This window comes from Puccinia triticina, chromosome 10A, assembly GCF_026914185.1.
Source record: "Puccinia triticina chromosome 10A, complete sequence".
Taxonomy (NCBI): Eukaryota; Fungi; Basidiomycota; class Pucciniomycetes; order Pucciniales; family Pucciniaceae; genus Puccinia; species Puccinia triticina.
Genome location: NC_070567.1, coordinates 1747564 through 1766195, shown reverse-complemented (window position 1 = coordinate 1766195; position 18632 = coordinate 1747564). Strand labels below are relative to the sequence as shown.

The following is an 18632-nucleotide window of genomic DNA, read 5'->3' as shown; positions in this document are numbered from 1 at the left end:
TTTCCCCTCCTCCATTTTCTTGGGGTATTCGGACCCCCCAGCATGACATAAAAAAAGGATGATAAAAAAATACAAAAAATAAGCGGAGCGCCTCCCCGGGGCGCACCTTCTTAACCTGCTAAAAAGCCATGGATTGGGTACCCAGCCCCTCGAAAACAGAGTTCGAGGGGCAGAAGTACATACCCCATGACTTCGCCGTGCGGATGGCCGGCACAGGCTGGTCCCGGAGTGGAGTACATGCACACTCCCCCGATGACCGGCCAGCACGCACGTTGTGGTGTGCCGCATGGTACAGATGTAGACTCAGTTCAAAGCATTGCGCGCTGGCGCGCGGCTGGTCAAGGTGCCCTAGGATTCAAGCTTCAAGACTCAAGACTCAGTGCCTTTCATGATCTTCGCGACGCGGCGCGCGTCGCGCCTTCAAGACGTGTTCAGGATCACCCTTTCCTTTGTTTGTTCTGCTTGTTCTCTCAGGTTGTTGTTTTCTTTTTCATGGATCCTCTGTTCTATTTTCCTTTTTCTCTACTGCGCGCTTTGGATGGGTTCAGTGGGGAGGGTTTGGTTTGTTCTCTTTTGTGGCCTGCTTGTGGTTTTGTGTTGTTTTGTTTTGTCTTTGTGCGCGCGCGGGGTGTGATGACTGGTCCGCAGCGCGCTGCGCCTCCCTGAGTCTGAGTTCAGCCCCGAACTCAGACGAGGGGCGGCATGGAACCTAGCTGATCCCAATCAGGAATCCATCAGAGTTTATTGATCATTATCCGGCGCCCTCCATAGCGCTATTCCGAATCTTATTGATCTTTCAAGTTTTCTTCCTTCTAACAACAAAACCGCCGACGCGCGCTCAACGCCGTTGTAAAATTTCCCCCCCCAAAACCTCATCGCTCAACCGATCCTCATCGCTCATCCCGACCATCACCCGGAGCACTGCAAGAAAAACTCTAGAAACTGCTTGCAGTTGAGATGCAGCAAGCTTGAATCAAGCCTCAGCTCAAGCTGGAGTCAAGCATCCAAATTCTGTGCTGGTGCACCTTGATTCTATACCTTGTTCAGCATCCCAATGCTGAACATTCTGTAGTGATCATGCAGTAGGCTGAGGCAAATGTTCAACCTTGAAAATGAGCATCCCCCTGAGCACCCTGTTATTTGATTTTATTAAACACTCCATGTGAATCCAGCCAGGATAACATAAAAAGGGTGTGTCCACATGAAAGGGATATGTACATAAGAAATGAATATGTAAGCGTGAAAGGGGGATGTGAGAAGGTGTATTAACACATAAAAGGGATATTTAAACATGATGAAAGGGGTAATTATGCATGAAAGGGGTTTGTATGTATGAAAGGAGTATGTGCAGTAAGGGGTATTTGCACATGAAAGGGATATGTAAACATCAAAGGGGTATGTAAACCTGAATGATGAAAGGGGTATGAAAGGGATGTAAAAAACTCAAAAGCAACATGTAAACATGAAAGGTTCATGAAAGCATGATGAAAGGGGTATGTACCCATTGTGAAAAGGATAAATGCACATGAAAGGGATACACGCACATGAAAGGGGTATGCGCACATGAAGGGGTAACATTATGAAAGGGTTGAATGCATAAAAAGGGGTATGTGCACATGAAAGGGGTATGTGCACATGAAAGGGGTATGTGCACATGAAATGGGTATGTGCACATGAAAGGGGTATGTGCACATGAAAGGGGAATTTGCACAGGTATCAACTCACTATTTTGCAGCCTGTACTGAGTTTTTTGGAGCTTAGACTCACTCTTGCATAAATTATGCAATTTGCATGTAATCAACCAGTGCTTGATTCTTGCATGAGGCACAGCTTGCCTTGAGCTCTTGCATCTCAACTGCAAGCAGTTTCTAGAGTTTTTCTTGCAGTGGAGGGCACATAAAAACTTCTTTTCCCCATTCCCCTCCAACTAACTGCCGCCGGCCTGCACCGGACGGAGTTCCACAACGTGGAGTGCAAATCACCGGTCATCGAGGGGATTACGTACTCCTCTCGATGACCGGAACGGTCCCGCTTATCGAGAGGAGTAAACACACCTCTCGATGACCGGAACAGTCCCGGTCATCGAGAGACTAAGCATTCCGCTCGATGACCGGAACAGTCCCGGTCATCGAGAGCAATTGATCCCCTCGATGAACGGAACGGACCCGGACATCGAGAGGAGGAACACTCTCGATGACCGGGTCTGTTCCAGTCGTCAAGGGGAGTGTTTACTCCTCTCGACGACTGGAACAGACCCGGTCACGGTCATCGAGAGGAGTAAACACTGCTCCTCTCGACGACTGGAACAGACCCGGTCACGGTCATCGAGAGGAGTAAACACTGCTCCTCTCAACGACTGAAACAGACCCGGTCATCGAGAGTGTTCCTCCTCTCGATGGCCGGGTCCGTTCCATTCATTGAGGGGATTAAGTGCTCCTCTCGATGACCGGAGCAAACTGTTCATCAATCCTCTCCTTGAACAGTTCGCTCCGGTCATTGAGGGAGTGTTTCTCTACTCGGTGACCGCAGCAGACTCGGTCATCAAGATGATTATTTTCTCGATGCCCGGGTTCGTTCTGGTCATCGAGTGGTGTATTTAATCCTCTCGATAACCGGGACCGTTCTGGTCATCGAGAGATGTGTTTACTCCTCTCAATAAGCGGGACCGTTCCGGTCATCGAGAGGAGTGCGTAATCCCCTCGATGACCGGTGATTTGCACTCCACGTGCGTGCTGGCCGGTCATCGGGGGAGTGTGCATGTACTCCGCTCCGGGACCAGCCTGTGCCGGCCATCCGCACGGCGAAGTCATGGGGTATGTACTTCTGCCCCTCGAACTCTGTTTTCGAGGGGCTGGGTACCCAATCCATGGCTTTTTAGCAGGTTAAGAAGGTGCGCCCCGGGGAGGCGCTCCGCTTATTTTTTGTATTTTTTTATCATCCTTTTTTTATGTCATGCTGGGGGGTCCAAATACCCCAAGAAAATGGAGGAGGGGAAAGAAAAATCCCCTCTGCCGGCTGGCAGAAAAAAAAATGAGAATTTCAAGCTTTTCATTTGCAGTGCGCGAAGCATTTTGAGCTTCCGCGCACTGTGGCCGGGACGTCGAGTGGACGCCCCCTGCAGTGCACGACGAGTTTTTCGCAGTGCGCAAAGTACATCCGTATTTTTTTGTTCCCACATTTTTGTTTTGGGTCCCAAATCACCTAGAGGAGGTGATTTGGACCAGAAAATTTTCAAAATTTTCATTTTGCGGCCGAGTACAGCCATACTGTAGATGTATTCAGTGGTACAACTGAGTTGCCATTGAATCTTGAATACACCACTGCATGGCAGTGGTTTTGACACATCTCTAGGGCTGATATCCCCTTCCAACCAGCTCCAACCAGCAACAATCCATGTCCATTGCCCATATCCAGTCCACTCCGACAAACCACTATCAGATGAGTGCTCCAAATGGACAGCCCTACATCCCCAGTGAGGCCAATCTTGCTTACCAGCAGGCATGTGGTTATATCCCCCAAACACCCAACCCATTGTTGACCCCATACCACGCAGCCCCCCCGGCCCCTTGGTACCAGCATCTGCCTGTCCAATCCCACCTTCCAATGGTTCACCTGCATAGACAGTGTTGGGGACATTCTCCTTGTGTTGATCCAGATGCCAGAGGGCATAAATGTGAAGTGGGGTGGGGTCAAGGTGAGGCGGGAGCATTTGGTGATGGTTGGGCTTGTGGTTCTGGCAGGCGGTGGATGGCAGCTTGGTGGGGGGAAAGCGCTGTACTTTGGGAAGGCACCAGCAGTTCATAATTGCACCTTTATTTGAGGCTTTTTTGAAACCATTTTGGGCTGGTATTCTTTAACCAAAAATGAAATTGTGCCAAATTCAAAAAAGTTTGGAAAAAGTTTCAAAAAAACCCCAAACATTGTTTATAATTGGCCCCTTAGTGCCCTGAGTTGAGAGCCAGTAAAATTTCCTGTTGGAAAGTCCATTTACAGTTACATTTTTTAATGGGAATGGGAATTTGAGCTCCCAAAGTTTCCTGCTGAAATAGTGCAAACTATATGTAAATGGGCTCAAAAGTATTCTGGAGTGGATGCACCAAACAGACACCGTATAAATCTGATGATTTTTTGATTGGGTTTTACAGTTGGATTTCATGGTGTTATGTATGTCTATTATTATGCAATTTATCATATCACACTAGGTGTCCAAACGCAGCCCTAATCTTTCTCATCAGCCCTGTCTGAGAAAACCAATGGACCTCTAAGAGTCCTCCTTGGCCCTCAAAAACATCAAAATGGGGTGCCATAAATTATAGCCCACCCACTGTAGATCAGGATGCAAAGACAATCTGAAAAGCAAGTTCCACTGCAGCCAGACCAACATCCCAGACCTTAGTTATGTAGATATATGGGAATCATAATAAATAGAGTTTTCAGTAAGGTCTTTACAGTCAAGCCTTGCTGGAGGGCTCACTTATGAAGGAATTAAGGTTTACACAGGTAGATTGTATAAGCAGTCAAACCATCTGTGGGAATTCCTTGAGATGAGCCTTGTGTGAGCCCCCCTATTTCAGCCATTTGCAGGTTTCGTGTTACATATAACTTCCAAGGAGCACATAAGCTGCTGTGGGAAGTAAGACAAGCGTCAATCACAATTGAAATGTCATGCAAGTTGGTGTTCAGGATTGTTCTTGAACAAAATGCAAGCCACATTGACCCCCCATTGCAAGTTCTGTCCAGTCAATCTTGAATCCTCATCAATATCCTTATCAGCAGGGCAAAGCTGCCTGAGTCTGAGATCCTGAAATTGCCTGATCAGCATATCTCCAAGCACCGCCCGTCTAAACTTAAAGCTAATTTGTAAATGTGAAGCCCGTGCTGTTGGAGACTGAGAGTTGACGCGAAGGATGTGGAATACTCGAGACAAAAAAAATAAAAAGAGACGTCGACGAAGACAGACCAAGAAAAAGAGCGGACAAGAATGCGCAAGATGGATGACAGGAGATCAAGAAAGAGACGAAGGGGCGCGGATTTCGTGGATGACGACGGACTCGTTCGACGTGCTTTGCCACCCTCTGTCGCCCGATGCTGTGATCAAGAACCTGAACGAAGGCGTCACGCCTGTCTCCCAAGTCCAACGTAGAAACAACAGGTGAGACGACGAGCATTCTCAGACGGGGAAGGAAGGAGAGAGAAAGAGGGACGAACACATTTGAGAGACGACGCCGGAGGAATGGCCGGGGATGATCTTGAAGGGGATCTTGGGGGGATGATGTGTTGATTTACGCGCAGAGGATAAGGAGGTAGGATGGAGATCGGCATTAAGGTTATAGAGCCTGAGGTTATCGAAGCTAGCGCAGAGGAGATGGGAGCCGTCGGGCCAAGGTTTGACACAGGAGACGGGACCGGAGGAGGGCGGGAGTTTGATGGAGCGTTGGATGGCGTCGGGGTTGAAGATGGGGGAGTTGGGGCGGAGGAAGCGGAGGTCATAGAGGTCGACGGAGTGGTTACGCCGGCCAACGAAGACGGAGCGGCCGTCGATTGACCAACTGGCCGAGGCTGTCCAGGGGGAGGTGGCTTTGGGCAGGTCGAGCTTGCGCACATAGCCGGCCGAGCCGCTGCCCGACACCCGTCGGTCCCACAGATACACCTGGCCATCGATCCCACTCGTCATCAACACGTCGTCATTGATCACCGGCAAGGAGCTGTCGAGCACCGAGGGCACTTGGGTCAGGTTGGTCGCCGGCAACACCGGCTTCTTCATCAGCGGCAACACGTTCCGCGCTTTGCTCGTCGCTACCGTCGGCAGAATCAGCGGTGGTGCGGTCGGCTTAGGCGGTCCTGCGGTCGGCTTGTCGCCTCCGCTGGCTGTCGGCAGGATCAACCCTCCACCACCACCGCCCTTCCCTCGTCCCGGACTCAGCATCGCCAATGGCACCGACGCCTCCGGCGAATCCTCCCCTTCGGATCCCGAGTTGTCTGCCCCTCCGAACAGCGATCCGTCTTCCTCGCTATCCTCGTCCCCGGCGATATCCGACGCCAATGGGCGGTCTGGAGAACTCGTCGCAGTGGCCTCAGCGCCCTTCTCCTCGATCGTCTTTGCACTGGCGTCGTGGGCCGGTTCGACGGCCTCTGCCGTCCTCATCTCCGTATCCTCGACAACATCCTCTTTCTGACTCTTCACCTCCTGTTCATTTGCTTGCTCGCTCCGATCAATCCGCCTCTCCTCCTCCTCTCTCTCCATCAAATTCTCTTCGAACTTTGTGTCATAGATCGGGACCCGACTGTCTGGTCGTAACGCAACCGTCGAGATTTGGGAGGCGTGGGCGATGAACTTGTTGACCACTTGTCCTGTATTCAAATCCCATCCCTAGAATCCATCAAAAACAAATCCAGTCAATTCTTTATTTTGCTTCGAGAATAGAACGTCTGGATACTCACGAGAACGATCCCATCCCATCCCCCACTGAAAGCGATATTCTGGTCGGAATTAAGCGCCAGTGCTGAGATCACTGAGCCTGGTTTGTGGCCCTTGACGTCAGACGCTGAGGTCAATGGAACTGCGGAGGGCGGATTGGCTGCCTTGAAGACGTGTCGAATATGACCCTCGTCGTGTCTAATCGTGAACAGATTGATATTTCCCAACTTGAGGCAAAAAAAAGGATGTTGGTGATGAGATGGAGAATAAATATGCGTGTTTTTGTTTGTTTGAGCGGAAGAGTTGCTTACTTCTGTTCCACTAAGTCCCCATAGTTCTTCGTCATGGATGGCTAGGCTGTAGACGGGGCTGACCTGGGTTGCGTTACCGACGCTCTTGGGACCCCATTTAAGGGGGGGATTTGGGGAGGCGGGTTCGAGGAGCGAGTTCTGGTCGTCGTTCTCCCAATAACCAGCGAGGAAGATGGTAGTTCTGTCGGTATCTTTGTCGACCAGAGGCACATGGCCGCCCTGCTTCATCGTGAGGTTTTCGAGGCCCGAGCCGGTCACCGATTCGTGGATCGCGATCCGCCGCACGAACCCGTCCTGTCCGCCCGAGAAGAGATGTGTGCCGCATGGCGGGACGGCTAGCGCATGGACCGGACAGCCGTGTGGGATGAAGACCAAGGGATCGATGGTCGGCGCCCGCTCGAACTTCCGCGGCTGGGTTACGATCTGGTGTCGCTGCAATATCTGCTGCCTGTATGTGTTTGGGAGCGGGCTTTGGGGTGGCTTGAGGTCGAGTCTGGTCGATTGGTCGATGGTCTCGGATGGTACCTGGCTGTTGTTGTGGCTGAGTGAAGGTGAGGTGCTCGGTGGTGGGGGTGACTTCCGGCTGTCTGGCTGGCTGCTTTCCTCCGTCCTGGCCGGCCGATGGCCATCCTCCTCTGCGGCGTTCGACCGGTTCAGGTTCTCGTCCTCTTCGTCCTCCTCCTCTTCCTCCTGACCGTCTGCTTCTCCCTGGTCCTCGTCGTCATCATCATCATTGTCGCTGTCGTCGTCGTTCTCGTTCTCGTCTTCGTCATCATCGCCCTCCTCTCCCTCCTCGTCCTCGTCCTCTCCCTCGTCGTCGTCCCGTTCGATTTCCATGTCATCCTGGTCCTGGTCCTGTTCCTGCTCTGAGCTGTTGTTGTCCGTCTGTGCTGATGATCCTCGGAGATGCTGGGATGAGGGTGATCCATCTCGCTCGAATCCCCGCTGGTTCTGGCTCTGTTGTTCGTCCTCCTCCTCCTCCTCTTCGCTCGAAAACATCCTCCGTTGTGATGGGTGGTGGTCTCGTGTGTCGGCTGAGGTGCTGAGCCTCCCTGGAGTGGAAAATCAGCACTCACCCCATCATCGACACCTCCCTCCCTCTCATACATATCAACTTGCCCGCTTCAGTTTGGCACAGTTCACCACTCCACACCACAGCAAGAGTGGAAAAACTCAAGATAACGTGTTTACATGTTGCCCTTCATCTTTTTGTCGCCCGTTGGCACTCCCGATCGCACATCCTCAAACACCGGAAAAGGTGAGAACGGGTATGCAACATCAAATTGCTAACTTGCTCTCTGTTTGTTATCAGCCCACTCCACATGCTCTGCGCTCCCCTTCGACCAGATGTGTTCAACTTGAACTTCTGTCTCTGAATTACAACTCAATACACATTCTGCAAACCCTCACTTGGAAGGATTGGAGGGATGGACGGCCAGAGACCAGAAGTCTATATAAAAGAATGATATTTCACTATGTATGTGTTGTGAGAAGGCAGGAAAAACCCAACCTCATGGTGAAGACAAGCTTGGGGAAGAGAAAGGAAAAGTCAAGGTGGTCAAGAACTACACGGTTATCTAGAAGAGTCTACAATGTAATTGCATATGCATATGTACTTCTAGCTCAAGTTCTGCTTCAGTAAGAGCATCCACCATTGTGTACATTGTGGGGGTACATACTTCTTCCCGCAAGGCAGTGTGGATCCAACGGGTGACTTTTCTTTTCTTTTTGTTGTGGTGGTGGATACCCACGCTGAAGGTGCCAAGTACGGGTCCGGGCGCCAGTTTTATTGTGTTTTTTTCTCAATACCCAGGTATACCCCCGGGCACCCACCTTTTAAACTCCCCGCTGGGGTGTGGACAAGTTCTTTACGGTCATTGAGAGGAGTAAAGACTCCCCTGGATGACCAGAGCAAACGGGTCAAAACCCTCCCTTCTTTGACCAGAACGGACCCGGTCATTAAGGGAAGTGTTTACTCCTCTCAATGACCTTCTCCGTTGTGGTCATTGAGGGGAGTGACCATTTCATCAAGAGGAGTCAGCACTATTCTTGATGACCGGGTCCATTTCGCTCATCAAGGGGAGCGGCTCCTCTTGTTGAGTTTTCTGTTGGTCTGCTACCATGATGCATCACCGCAGTACAGAGGGCTGTTGGATTGATCCATGAGCACTACCAACCAACCACCCAGCTGGCAGCCACAAGCTTCTGTAGCCTAGTTGGTAAAGGCAGCACTCTAGTATGTGTCTCAGCATAGCTGAGGTTGTGAGTTTGACTCTCACCAGACACCTCTTCATTTTACAGTCTCTACACCTCTCAATGACTGGAACACGGTCATCAAGGGGAGCAACTTGTCTTGATGACTGGAACACGGTCATCAAGGGGAGCAACTTGTCTTGATGACTGTAACCCGGTCTTTGAGAGGAGTAAACACTCCCCTCAATGACCCGTGTCAAACTATTCAAATGGGAGAATAGAGCTTGGAAGGGAAATCCATAACTACACTAGTACCAACAATGGGAAGTTACTTATGTTACATTATTCAGAGGGATTTTTGTAACATAACTTCCCATCGTTATCAGATAACGTGTTATTGCTATCTGGTAAAATGTGCTTGCGCATGTTTGGACAACGTAACAGAGGGCTATTTCCCCACAATACAGCAAAAAATAATGCCAGTAACACGCTAACTGCGTTATCTGGCGCAAAAACACTGTAAAATGGGCAAAAACCCCATGTCATCCGCATGTTATACCCCTAAAGTGCGGGGGGTCACGTAACGGGTCTAATAAATCAGGAAAAAAAATGTAAATGAAACATTGTTGCCGTTAGCGCAATGATAACGGCAACAATTAAGTTTTGTTATCCGTTACTTTTAGTACGCATAACATAACTTACCATTGTTGCTAGTACTAATGTAAGCTATGCCAAGGATGCTGATATAAGAGACTGACTAATACTATGAGCTGACTACTTGTACCTGAAGGGTATGAGGAGGAGAGGAGGAGTAGTGCCTGGAGTGGGGGAAAGATGAAAGGTGATGTGCAAATGTGAATGATATATGCAGGGGGATATATTTCTGGTTTTTATGAAAGTGTATAATATGGGTGAATGGCAATGTTATCTAATGGTGTGGTGAAATATGTAATGATGAAGATGAATCTAATGGTGTGGTGAAAAGGTCATACATATGGAATAGAAAATGCATGTGGGGATACAACATCTTGAGAGGTGTATATATGTGAGGAACTAAAACAAGGGGAGGGGACACATGATTAGCACAATCACAATGTAAAAAGGTCTGAAGATGAGCAATGATGAAATGTAGTGAAGTAATGAAGTGAAGTAATGATGAGCACTAGTAATGTCTATGTATGATGAATGAGATATGTAATGATGGGTTGTTATGTGTACTATGATTACTACAGATGATGAAATCTATGCTATGTATGTAATCTATGTAGCTATGGTGATGATGACTAGAATATTTAATGTAGATGAAATGTAAGGAGCAAGAAAATACCAATGAAACTATGAATGCTAATACACCAGGGGAGATATGTTCCCACTCCCCAGGGAGTGCCTTACCGTAAATTTTTTTCATAACTGTGCTGGAGGCCTTTGGTAAAGAAATATTGAATAGGTATGAACAAGACTGGAAGTCAGCTTGAAATCAGTTGGAAATCATCCTGAAATAAACCATAACTTGCCAAGGAATAATCCAGAACTCATCTGGAATTCATCCAGAACTCATCCAAAATATAGGCCTTTCTTGGCTCCATGACCAGTGTGTCCTTTTCATGGGGATGTGAAAGGTGCAGTATGTCATATTGTCCCACTCATGTACTCGCGTACATCAGGGGGACAATTGGTGTCTCAACACAAAGTTTTTACTTTTCATGTGGCTGTGAAAGGCCCATCCTGTGATATTTCCACCTCAATGTACGCGCGTACATTAGGGTGACTATTAGCAAAGTGCAAAAAAGTTCACTTGCATGTGCACATGTGGATTTTAAAAAGCAAAAAAAAAAAAAAAATTGCAAAATCATTTTTGTGAAGAGGCCAGGATATGTGGCCAAACTGGGGTGGCACTGCAATCCAACCTTGACTTACCTCAGACTTTCACTCCAATACAATAGTTTATCACCATTTTTTTTAGCCAAATTCAAATTAATTACAGCATTTCCAAGAAAATAGGTTTCACTAATTTTACTGCAACATTACCACATTCCGAAATTCTAAACCCAATAATACCAAGTTGACTTTTCCTTTTATTTTGTGCATGAGGGCATATAATGTGAATTACAAGAAACTCATTTTTTTTACAGGAATTACATTCAAGAATGGCAATTTTGCTTTCCTATCCTTTGAAATCATCAAACAGGAGCAATTGATGAGTTGGACTTGGGTGAAATATCATTTCATCATATTTTTTCCTCTAGTTGTACCTAGAAAACAAAAGAATTCTACAGAACATTGTGTTGACTCCCAAATCAATTCTGACTGACTTTTGACTCACTTCTGCATCCACTTCAATTCATTTAGGGATGAGTTACTGATGCACATCAGGCTCACATCCGACCAAAACTCAGATCAAATTCAGCTCTGGCACTCCCTGGGGAGTGGGAACATGTCTCCTCTGGTGATAACTTCTGATCCAATGGGAAGTTCAAGGTGGCATGAGTAAGTTACTAGGGGTGAAATATGATTTAGAATCTGAATCTGGAATAATAATGATGGATATGTGAAGGGTTTGTATGCTATGAGAATGATGATATGAGTGGGAACAGGGTTACCACACCAGAAGGTTACTCCTCTCAATGACCAGAACAGAGGGTCATTGATGGGCCCAACCAGGCTTATTTTGATAAGCAGGTACCCGTGTACCCAACTCTGGCTGCCCAGGTGTGTCCAGGTCCAGGTCCAGGTGTCCATTTGAGGCCAAAAAAACAGGCAGTAACCGGCTCTACTCGTTACCTCCCTAGTGCTCAATAAATTCATGGTTTTTTTTTGAATTCCAGTTCATTGTCTTGACCACAGTGCATCTCTCCTCTGCATTCCTTGGACCTCTTCCCCTACTTGGAGTTAAGGATCCCTCTGGGGCCTTGACTCAAAGGAGGATCAGGTCCCTGTAATATAAAAGGGGGGGATCTTTCCTCTGGAGAGATCTTCCCCCCAGATTATTACACATACAAAACTGCCAACCTTACTTGAACAATAGTGAGTGGGGTTTTATCTATGATCTACTAACCTCTTCTTTACAGCTTTACGTTCACTTTGTGTATTTTCCTAGATACAGGTGGTTGTTATAACACCTGTATCCTAGAAGAACAGGACACTCATACCCTGTTTGAGCAACAGCGCTTGGCTAGATTATTGCTGCTTCCCCTTACTTACGTAAGGGTGCTAGTCCCTCTGCCCTCCGGTGTTGAGTTGGACTTATTTCCACAAGTAACTGTAGTGTGATCAACTAAAAACCTTATAATCTCTGCGTCACCTAAGAGACTGTAGCTGACAGGCTTCAAGACCAATTTGCAATTGTTGCTCAACCAGCAAGGGGCGGGAGCCACAAAAGTCTTAAAAGGATCATGAAAAACTGTATAATTTTACACAACATGATAATCAACCACAAGCATGACATTAACATGGAGTTGATTTACAATGCCACTTCAACAACACTTGTTCAGCTTAACCAAAGTCAATTGGCTTATTTCTCTGTGTTTCTTAGAAATTCCATTGTGCTGCTCTCTCACAAAGCTTTTTATAAGTTAAGGGACAAACTTTTCAAACACTTGTGGGCTGCCAAAGGAGTTCCAGAAGCAAAATGAGGCCCCTGACAATTAGAGTTTTATCAGCCTATTTTAATCTTGCTTTGTTTACTATCATGTTTTTCTTTTGTTTCTCGCATCCATGACTCCCCCTGTCAGCCGGGCTACTATAGTAAGTTAGAGCCCTGCTAACTAACATAACACAGTTGTTAACTGTACATACTTATTGCGGCGCAGAGCGCCGCATACAAGATGAAAACCATATTTTATTATTGAATACTAATGGCAGCGCAGAGCGCTGCGCATACAAAAATGAATGAATATGCAATAAGCCTTGAACGACGGATAGGGTTGAAGAGAGACTGTTAAAACTCCAGCCGCAGGTAGCGGCCGGAGAAGAAACATAGCTATGTTCAAAAACCTGTTCTCAGGCCAAGAAAACGGGTTTGATATTCTTGAACTAAAACTGAACTGCAATAAGAACAATCTATTGGAAACAACCAGAGGACAGTAGTAAAAAGAAGTAAACTACTGCTTCTCCCCGGGCCAAAGATAGACAACCTAAAACAACACTAAGAGTAGAACTCTTCCTTGGACCAAGGAAGAGTTCCACTTGTAAGTGAACAAAATAAACAGGAGTGATGCGAGTAACAGAACTCTCAATCACTCCTGTCAAAAATAGTCTTTCCCGCGGCCAAGAAGCCGCAAGGAATTTGAAAATAGAAAGGCGACCCTACCGGTCGCTGCAAGAATATATAAAGGGAGGCTTTTGAGCGAGTAAAAGCCTCCCCAGATTCATACCAACCAACTCGTCGCCATACCAGCCCCGCCCCAGTCTACCCGACCCGGTCGCCTGTCTGTTATTGTTCCGATCTTGGTTTGTTGAGTCGTTTGCCGTCCTTTTTCGCGGACCCTCTTCACAAGTAAGTCCGCTGTTTCCTTCTCTTTACTGGGATTCTATCCCCTATCCACCTCCTGGGAACGTTTCCAACGTTCTAAATACCCCCTTAACTGGGCCCCAGACGTCACAGGCTATTAAAAACCTCTGCGCACCCGTGCACAGACCCTGTAAGACTTTTGGAGGGCACTTAAACACCCCAGGCGCTCCTGGCCCCTCCGTTAAACCCCTTTTTGGGTTCATTACAAATAACTTTAAGTTATTTGGTACTTTTTACCGTGCTTTTGCCGCGCGCACCACCGCACCGCTGCGCAGTCACCGGTATAGCTAGAAGAGTACACTTACTCTTGGCATCACCGTGCCTGACACCCCCCGTGGCTTGCTTGGGTTTGAATTTTTTTCTTGTTTCTCTATTTCTTTCAAGTGGGTTGCAATTGAGACAAATTTTCTTTTTTTTCTTATTTGTCATTTTTGCCCCCCAAGAATGTGAAATGAACCCACAAAAATGAAAATAAGACCTCTGACAATGTTCTCCTGCTACCACTTGTAAAATGGTACCGATAACAGTTGCTGGATCAGTTTTACTGACAACCCCCGTGGCTTGCTTGGGGTCGAATTTTTTTCTTGTTTCTCTATTTCTTTCAAGTGGGTTGCAATTGAGACAAATTTTCTTTTTTTTCTTATCTGTCATTTTTGCCCCCCAAGAATGTGAAATGAACCCACAAAAATGAAAATAAGACCTCTGACAATGTTCTCCTGCTACCACTCGTAAAATGGTACCGATAACAGTTGCTGGATCAGTTTTACTGACACCCCCCGTGGCTTGCTTGGGGTCAAATTTTTTTCTTGTTTCTCTATTTCTTTCAAGTGGGTTGCAATTGAGACAAATTTTCTTTTTTTTCTTATCTGTCATTTTTGCCCCCCAAGAATGTGAAATGAACCCACAAAAATGAAAATAAGACCTCTGACAATGTTCTTCTGCTGCCACTCGTAAAATGGTACCGATAACAGTTGCTGGATCAGTTTTAATGATAGACTCCTCAGCCAAGGTGGTGATTGCCCAATGCCTTGTGTTGATCAGAAAGGATTGAATTTTGAGTTCTGGTCTGCTGCACAAGATCTGTGTGCTCGGCGAGGATGTCGCCCTTGAACTTCTTGTCTTCTTGGGCACTGAGAGCAATATCCTTCCTTCGCTTTTTTGTTTCCAGTTGGACATGTAATCATGTTCAATTGGATTGTGGAAGCATCACTCGCATCATCATTTGCTAGAGCAACGAAGTAATTTTCCTGCTTAGATGCAACTGACCCCCCCCCCCGCTCCAATATATGTTTCACAACCACGACAGGGGCCCGGGATTCAGGTCACACCTTTAGTAACATGTTGTAATTTGAAGTGTTTGATGTTGTTAATTTATACGATCAATGTAGCTTCAGCGCTCCCAAAGAGAAGAATAAGAGTAATTAATACATTGAAAGAGCAATTATATGGACGGGTTTCGGAACCCCATGTATAGGACGGTAGCGAGATATTGATAGGTTGGTTAGTTAGTACATCGAAAGAGTCTAAGGCGTCCAAGAGGACGACCTGATTTTGGCGGGAGTAAGTGATTTCGAATAGGGGCCAAGCTGACTAGTAGTACTGTAGAGCGAGACAAGAAAAGGATACATTAGTGGATAGATCTATAACGTACCTGGAAATTTTCTTTAAACAAAATCGGGGATGTCAACTTACGCCATAGCCCCCTCCAAGACCGTAGCCGCCTCCGAGGCCACCTCCGAGGCCACCCCCGAGGCCATAGCTACCTCCGAGGCCATAGCCGCCTCCCATACCATAGCCGCCTCCCATACCATAGCCGCCTCCCATACCATAGCCGCCTCCCATACCATAGCCGCCTCCCATACCATAGCCGCCTCCAAGACCGTAACCACCTCCGAGACCGCCTCCCAGGCCACCGCCGAGTCCGAGTCCGATTCCGCCTCCTAGGCCGCCACCGATTCCGCCTCCTAGACCGCCGCCGATTCCGCCTCCTAGGCCGCCGCCGAGTCCGAGTCCAACTCCACCTCCTAGGCCGCCTCCAATTCCACCTCCCAAGCCGCCGCCAAAGTATTGAGGTGTAGGAACAGCTACGATAGACGTGCTAGCGCTCAAGATCGCAGCTGAGACGGAGAGAGAGAATGTGCTGAATTGCATGATGTTTGAGTGGACTTCTGATTCGGGGATGGATTTATTTGATGATGTTGGTTTAATGGGATTGATTCAAGCTAGATGTGAAGGCAGGTTTGTCGATAAGAAAGGTAATATGTAGATGTTGAAAATTAAAGTGAATTAGAAGTCCTTTCAAAGGTTGAAGTGGAAGAGGTGAAGTAGGGTGAAGTGGAAGGTAGTTGGGCTGTTGTTGGATGGGGGATGAAAACGGAAGTGTTCCGGAGAAGGCTCATTTTATATTGAAAATCTAGTGCGTTGGCTGAATCTTTGCGGGACATTAAATGTTAGCGAGAAATTTTTTGACTGGCTAGGATGGGCCAAAGGATGATGTACCGAAACAAGGCCACTAGCCGGTCTTCAGTGAGGACCCACAAGGAAAACTATGTCTAGTTTATCTGGTCAGGCCTGAGGACTTGAAATCTGGTCCGGAACCAGAATGGTCGAGATGTGACAGTGAACAAGCGGTCTTTCCCGATGCTCTACACACTGCGCGAGAAGAATTGGAGCACAGATGGATGCTGTTCATCTTGTTCGTGGCAAGTACAACCAGCAGGAGTCAGTGACTGGACAAGACAACAAGAGCAGTCTCCAGAGAAAACCGCTGAATGGGCCGCGCGTCGGAACCAGGCCTTTTTCCCCCAGCTTTTAGACTCCCGCTAGTGCCTATCTTAGCGGCCCAAGAGACTAATGCAGAAGTCGCCAGCCGGGCTCAATCGCGATAGAGAGCTGTACCAGTGTCTCGAAGTCTCTTCCTCATCTTGAGGGCAGCTCAGAGTCCAGTTGGCTGTTTGAATTGAACCCTATTGAACCCTAATCTCCGTTGGAAAGAAAAGACACCGGGAATAGGTGCTTGTAGGATGCGACTTTCAGAGACGAATCATATTCATTCATCACACACGGCCCACACGGCCGGCGCTGTTTGACGCCCGAAGTCCGGCGGTTTTGCCGTCCTCGCGCTTGTGTTTGCCGCAGGCGTAGGGGATGACGATGTGAGTTCGGGGTGCACTTTTAGCACTAACCGCTCGAGCCTAACACAAGCCTCTCGGTGAGAGCCCGAAGGGCAGCCCGGCCTGGATCCTCTGGGATTTTGACCCAAAAACAGTGGGTTTTGCATTGTACACCTTATAAGAAACAACTCAATGATGTTTTTTTAGGTTTTCAGGACCTCATAGCCCTACATGTTGTGCGTCTAACCATTTTTTTTCCTCTTCTAACTTTGAAGAACTGGCCCCCTCGACTGCGGATGAAAAAAAACCACGTGTTGACCATGACCAGGGTAAGTTTGCCCTGTAAATCATGAAGAGCTTATCATAGTTCAAAACAAATGGAACAAAGAATAAAGAAATCGATTTGTCATGTTTTCTGAAGACTTCAATCGTTTACTGAGGTGGTTTCAGCGACTGAACAAAAGATCAAGATATAATTGGCTCAAACAACAAGCACAAGGGGATGTGAGAAAGGAAAGGACGTGTTCAGCACACGGGCGGAAGAAGCAGCGAGCGATCCTAAGTTTCCGTGCCAATTATTTGACGTCTTAGACGGATCCGCATCCGCCGCAGCCTGCCAGGTAGGGAGGAGGACGAAGAAATATTTGGGAGGCTGACTGCGCAGAGGAGACAAGGCTCGTGGGAGAGGAAGACGGCCTGGTTGCTGAGCATGTAATATGGCGCCGGATGGCGCGCCGTCTTGGGCTACCTCGCCTGGACGGGGCGGCAGTCGTGAGCTCCACCACACCGTGGCCGAGCCAGCTGCCGGTCGACCGTCGGGCTTCCGTGGCGCTGGCCAGGATCGGGCTCTCTACCGCCTCGTCGGCCTCAGGCTTGAACTGGGAGACGTCGAGATGGGACAGCTCCTCGAATGGCTCCAGCGAGAAGCTCGACACTGTCAGGATTCAGGGATAACCCTGAGTCAGGGGAAGCGCAAGGCTTCTAAACCTAACCCTACTAGGGATCGTGGTGAGCCGGCGCGACCCTCAGGCGCATGCATTATGCATGTAGCTCCCAGGCAGAAGGAATACGCGAAAGCTAATTCCTCTGCTCTTCTCCCTGTAGCCACGTCATCGACAGATGCAGAGCCTAAGCGACCCAAACTCGACAAGCCACCTACCAGGTAAGCAAGTCGATTGGGATCGTCATAGCTAGGAGAAGTGCAGCTGATTAGAGATTCTCTAATATCACAGCGCATCTTCATCCGACGCCAAATCAGACCGACTCGGTTCCAGCCTCTGTGATAGGATCACCAACCCCGCAAGCGGAGGTAAGTCCATCACTGTAGTGCCCTTAGCTCGAGAGATGCCAAACTGACAGGTCATTCATGCTACTAGCATTTGACAACTGCAGCTCCGGCACCCTTGAAGCTCGTATTGGCGATACCATCGCAACAGGCTCTTTGAGCTAAAGTAAGAACCGTCTTACTCAGCTCACCGGCAAAAGGGAGTCTAGATATTGACGTAGACTACAGTCTCTACAATAGAACCTTAGGTTCCTAAGCTGCATAGCAGCCAGTTTCCATTTGATTCAAGTACCCAAGCATCTGCTCTTAGGTACATTAATTGTTTCTTCATCAATCCTTATCAAACTACAATTTGTTCTTGTTCTAATCAGAAGAAATATATCTTAGTCGTTCAAAACCTAACAGATTTACAGTCTCGGCAGCTACAACCTTTGATCTCAAGCGCAGCTAAGAGCAGATCGCCATGGCGGGTACTCGTCAAAATCCAGTCGCCTCCTCTTCCGCAGCTCCTGCAGCCACCGCTACTACCTCATCTAGCAAAGAACGGGACCTCTTCAAATGTCCCACCTTTGAGGGAGACAACTTTCCCATATGGCAAAGGAAGGTCAAGACGTATCTAGCCGTGAAGAGCTTGCTCAAATGTATCGAACAGCCTTTACCTCAGAACGCAACACCAGAACAGAAGCAGGAATACATTTGAGCTGCTGCTATTCTCAGTGGTCACGTAGCTGATGACATCTACAACCATATCATCACCGACGCAATATCCACAACGCATTTGCTATCTGGAAGGAACTCAAGA

The 18632-nt window shown here is 47.9% G+C and overlaps 2 protein-coding genes across 2 annotated transcripts; one reads left to right on the top strand and one right to left on the bottom strand.

Annotated features, from left to right (window-relative positions):
* Positions 1-5005: 5005 nt before the first annotated feature.
* On the bottom strand, positions 5006-7810 carry PtA15_10A198 (uncharacterized protein; the record flags this gene model as incomplete). The annotated part of the gene is made up of 5 exons (XM_053160350.1): positions 5006-5121; positions 5209-6370; positions 6442-6645; positions 6730-7339; positions 7806-7810. The coding sequence occupies 5 exons, from the start codon at positions 7808-7810 to the stop codon at positions 5006-5008; spliced, it is 2097 nt and encodes a 698-aa protein (XP_053024334.1).
* Positions 7811-15112: 7302 nt separating this feature from the next.
* Positions 15113-15376, top strand: PtA15_10A197 (uncharacterized protein; the record flags this gene model as incomplete). Its single annotated transcript, XM_053160349.1, has 1 exon — positions 15113-15376. One exon carries the CDS (start codon positions 15113-15115, stop codon positions 15374-15376), a length of 264 nt encoding a protein of 87 aa, XP_053024333.1.
* Between the last annotated feature and the right edge of the window lie 3256 nt (positions 15377-18632).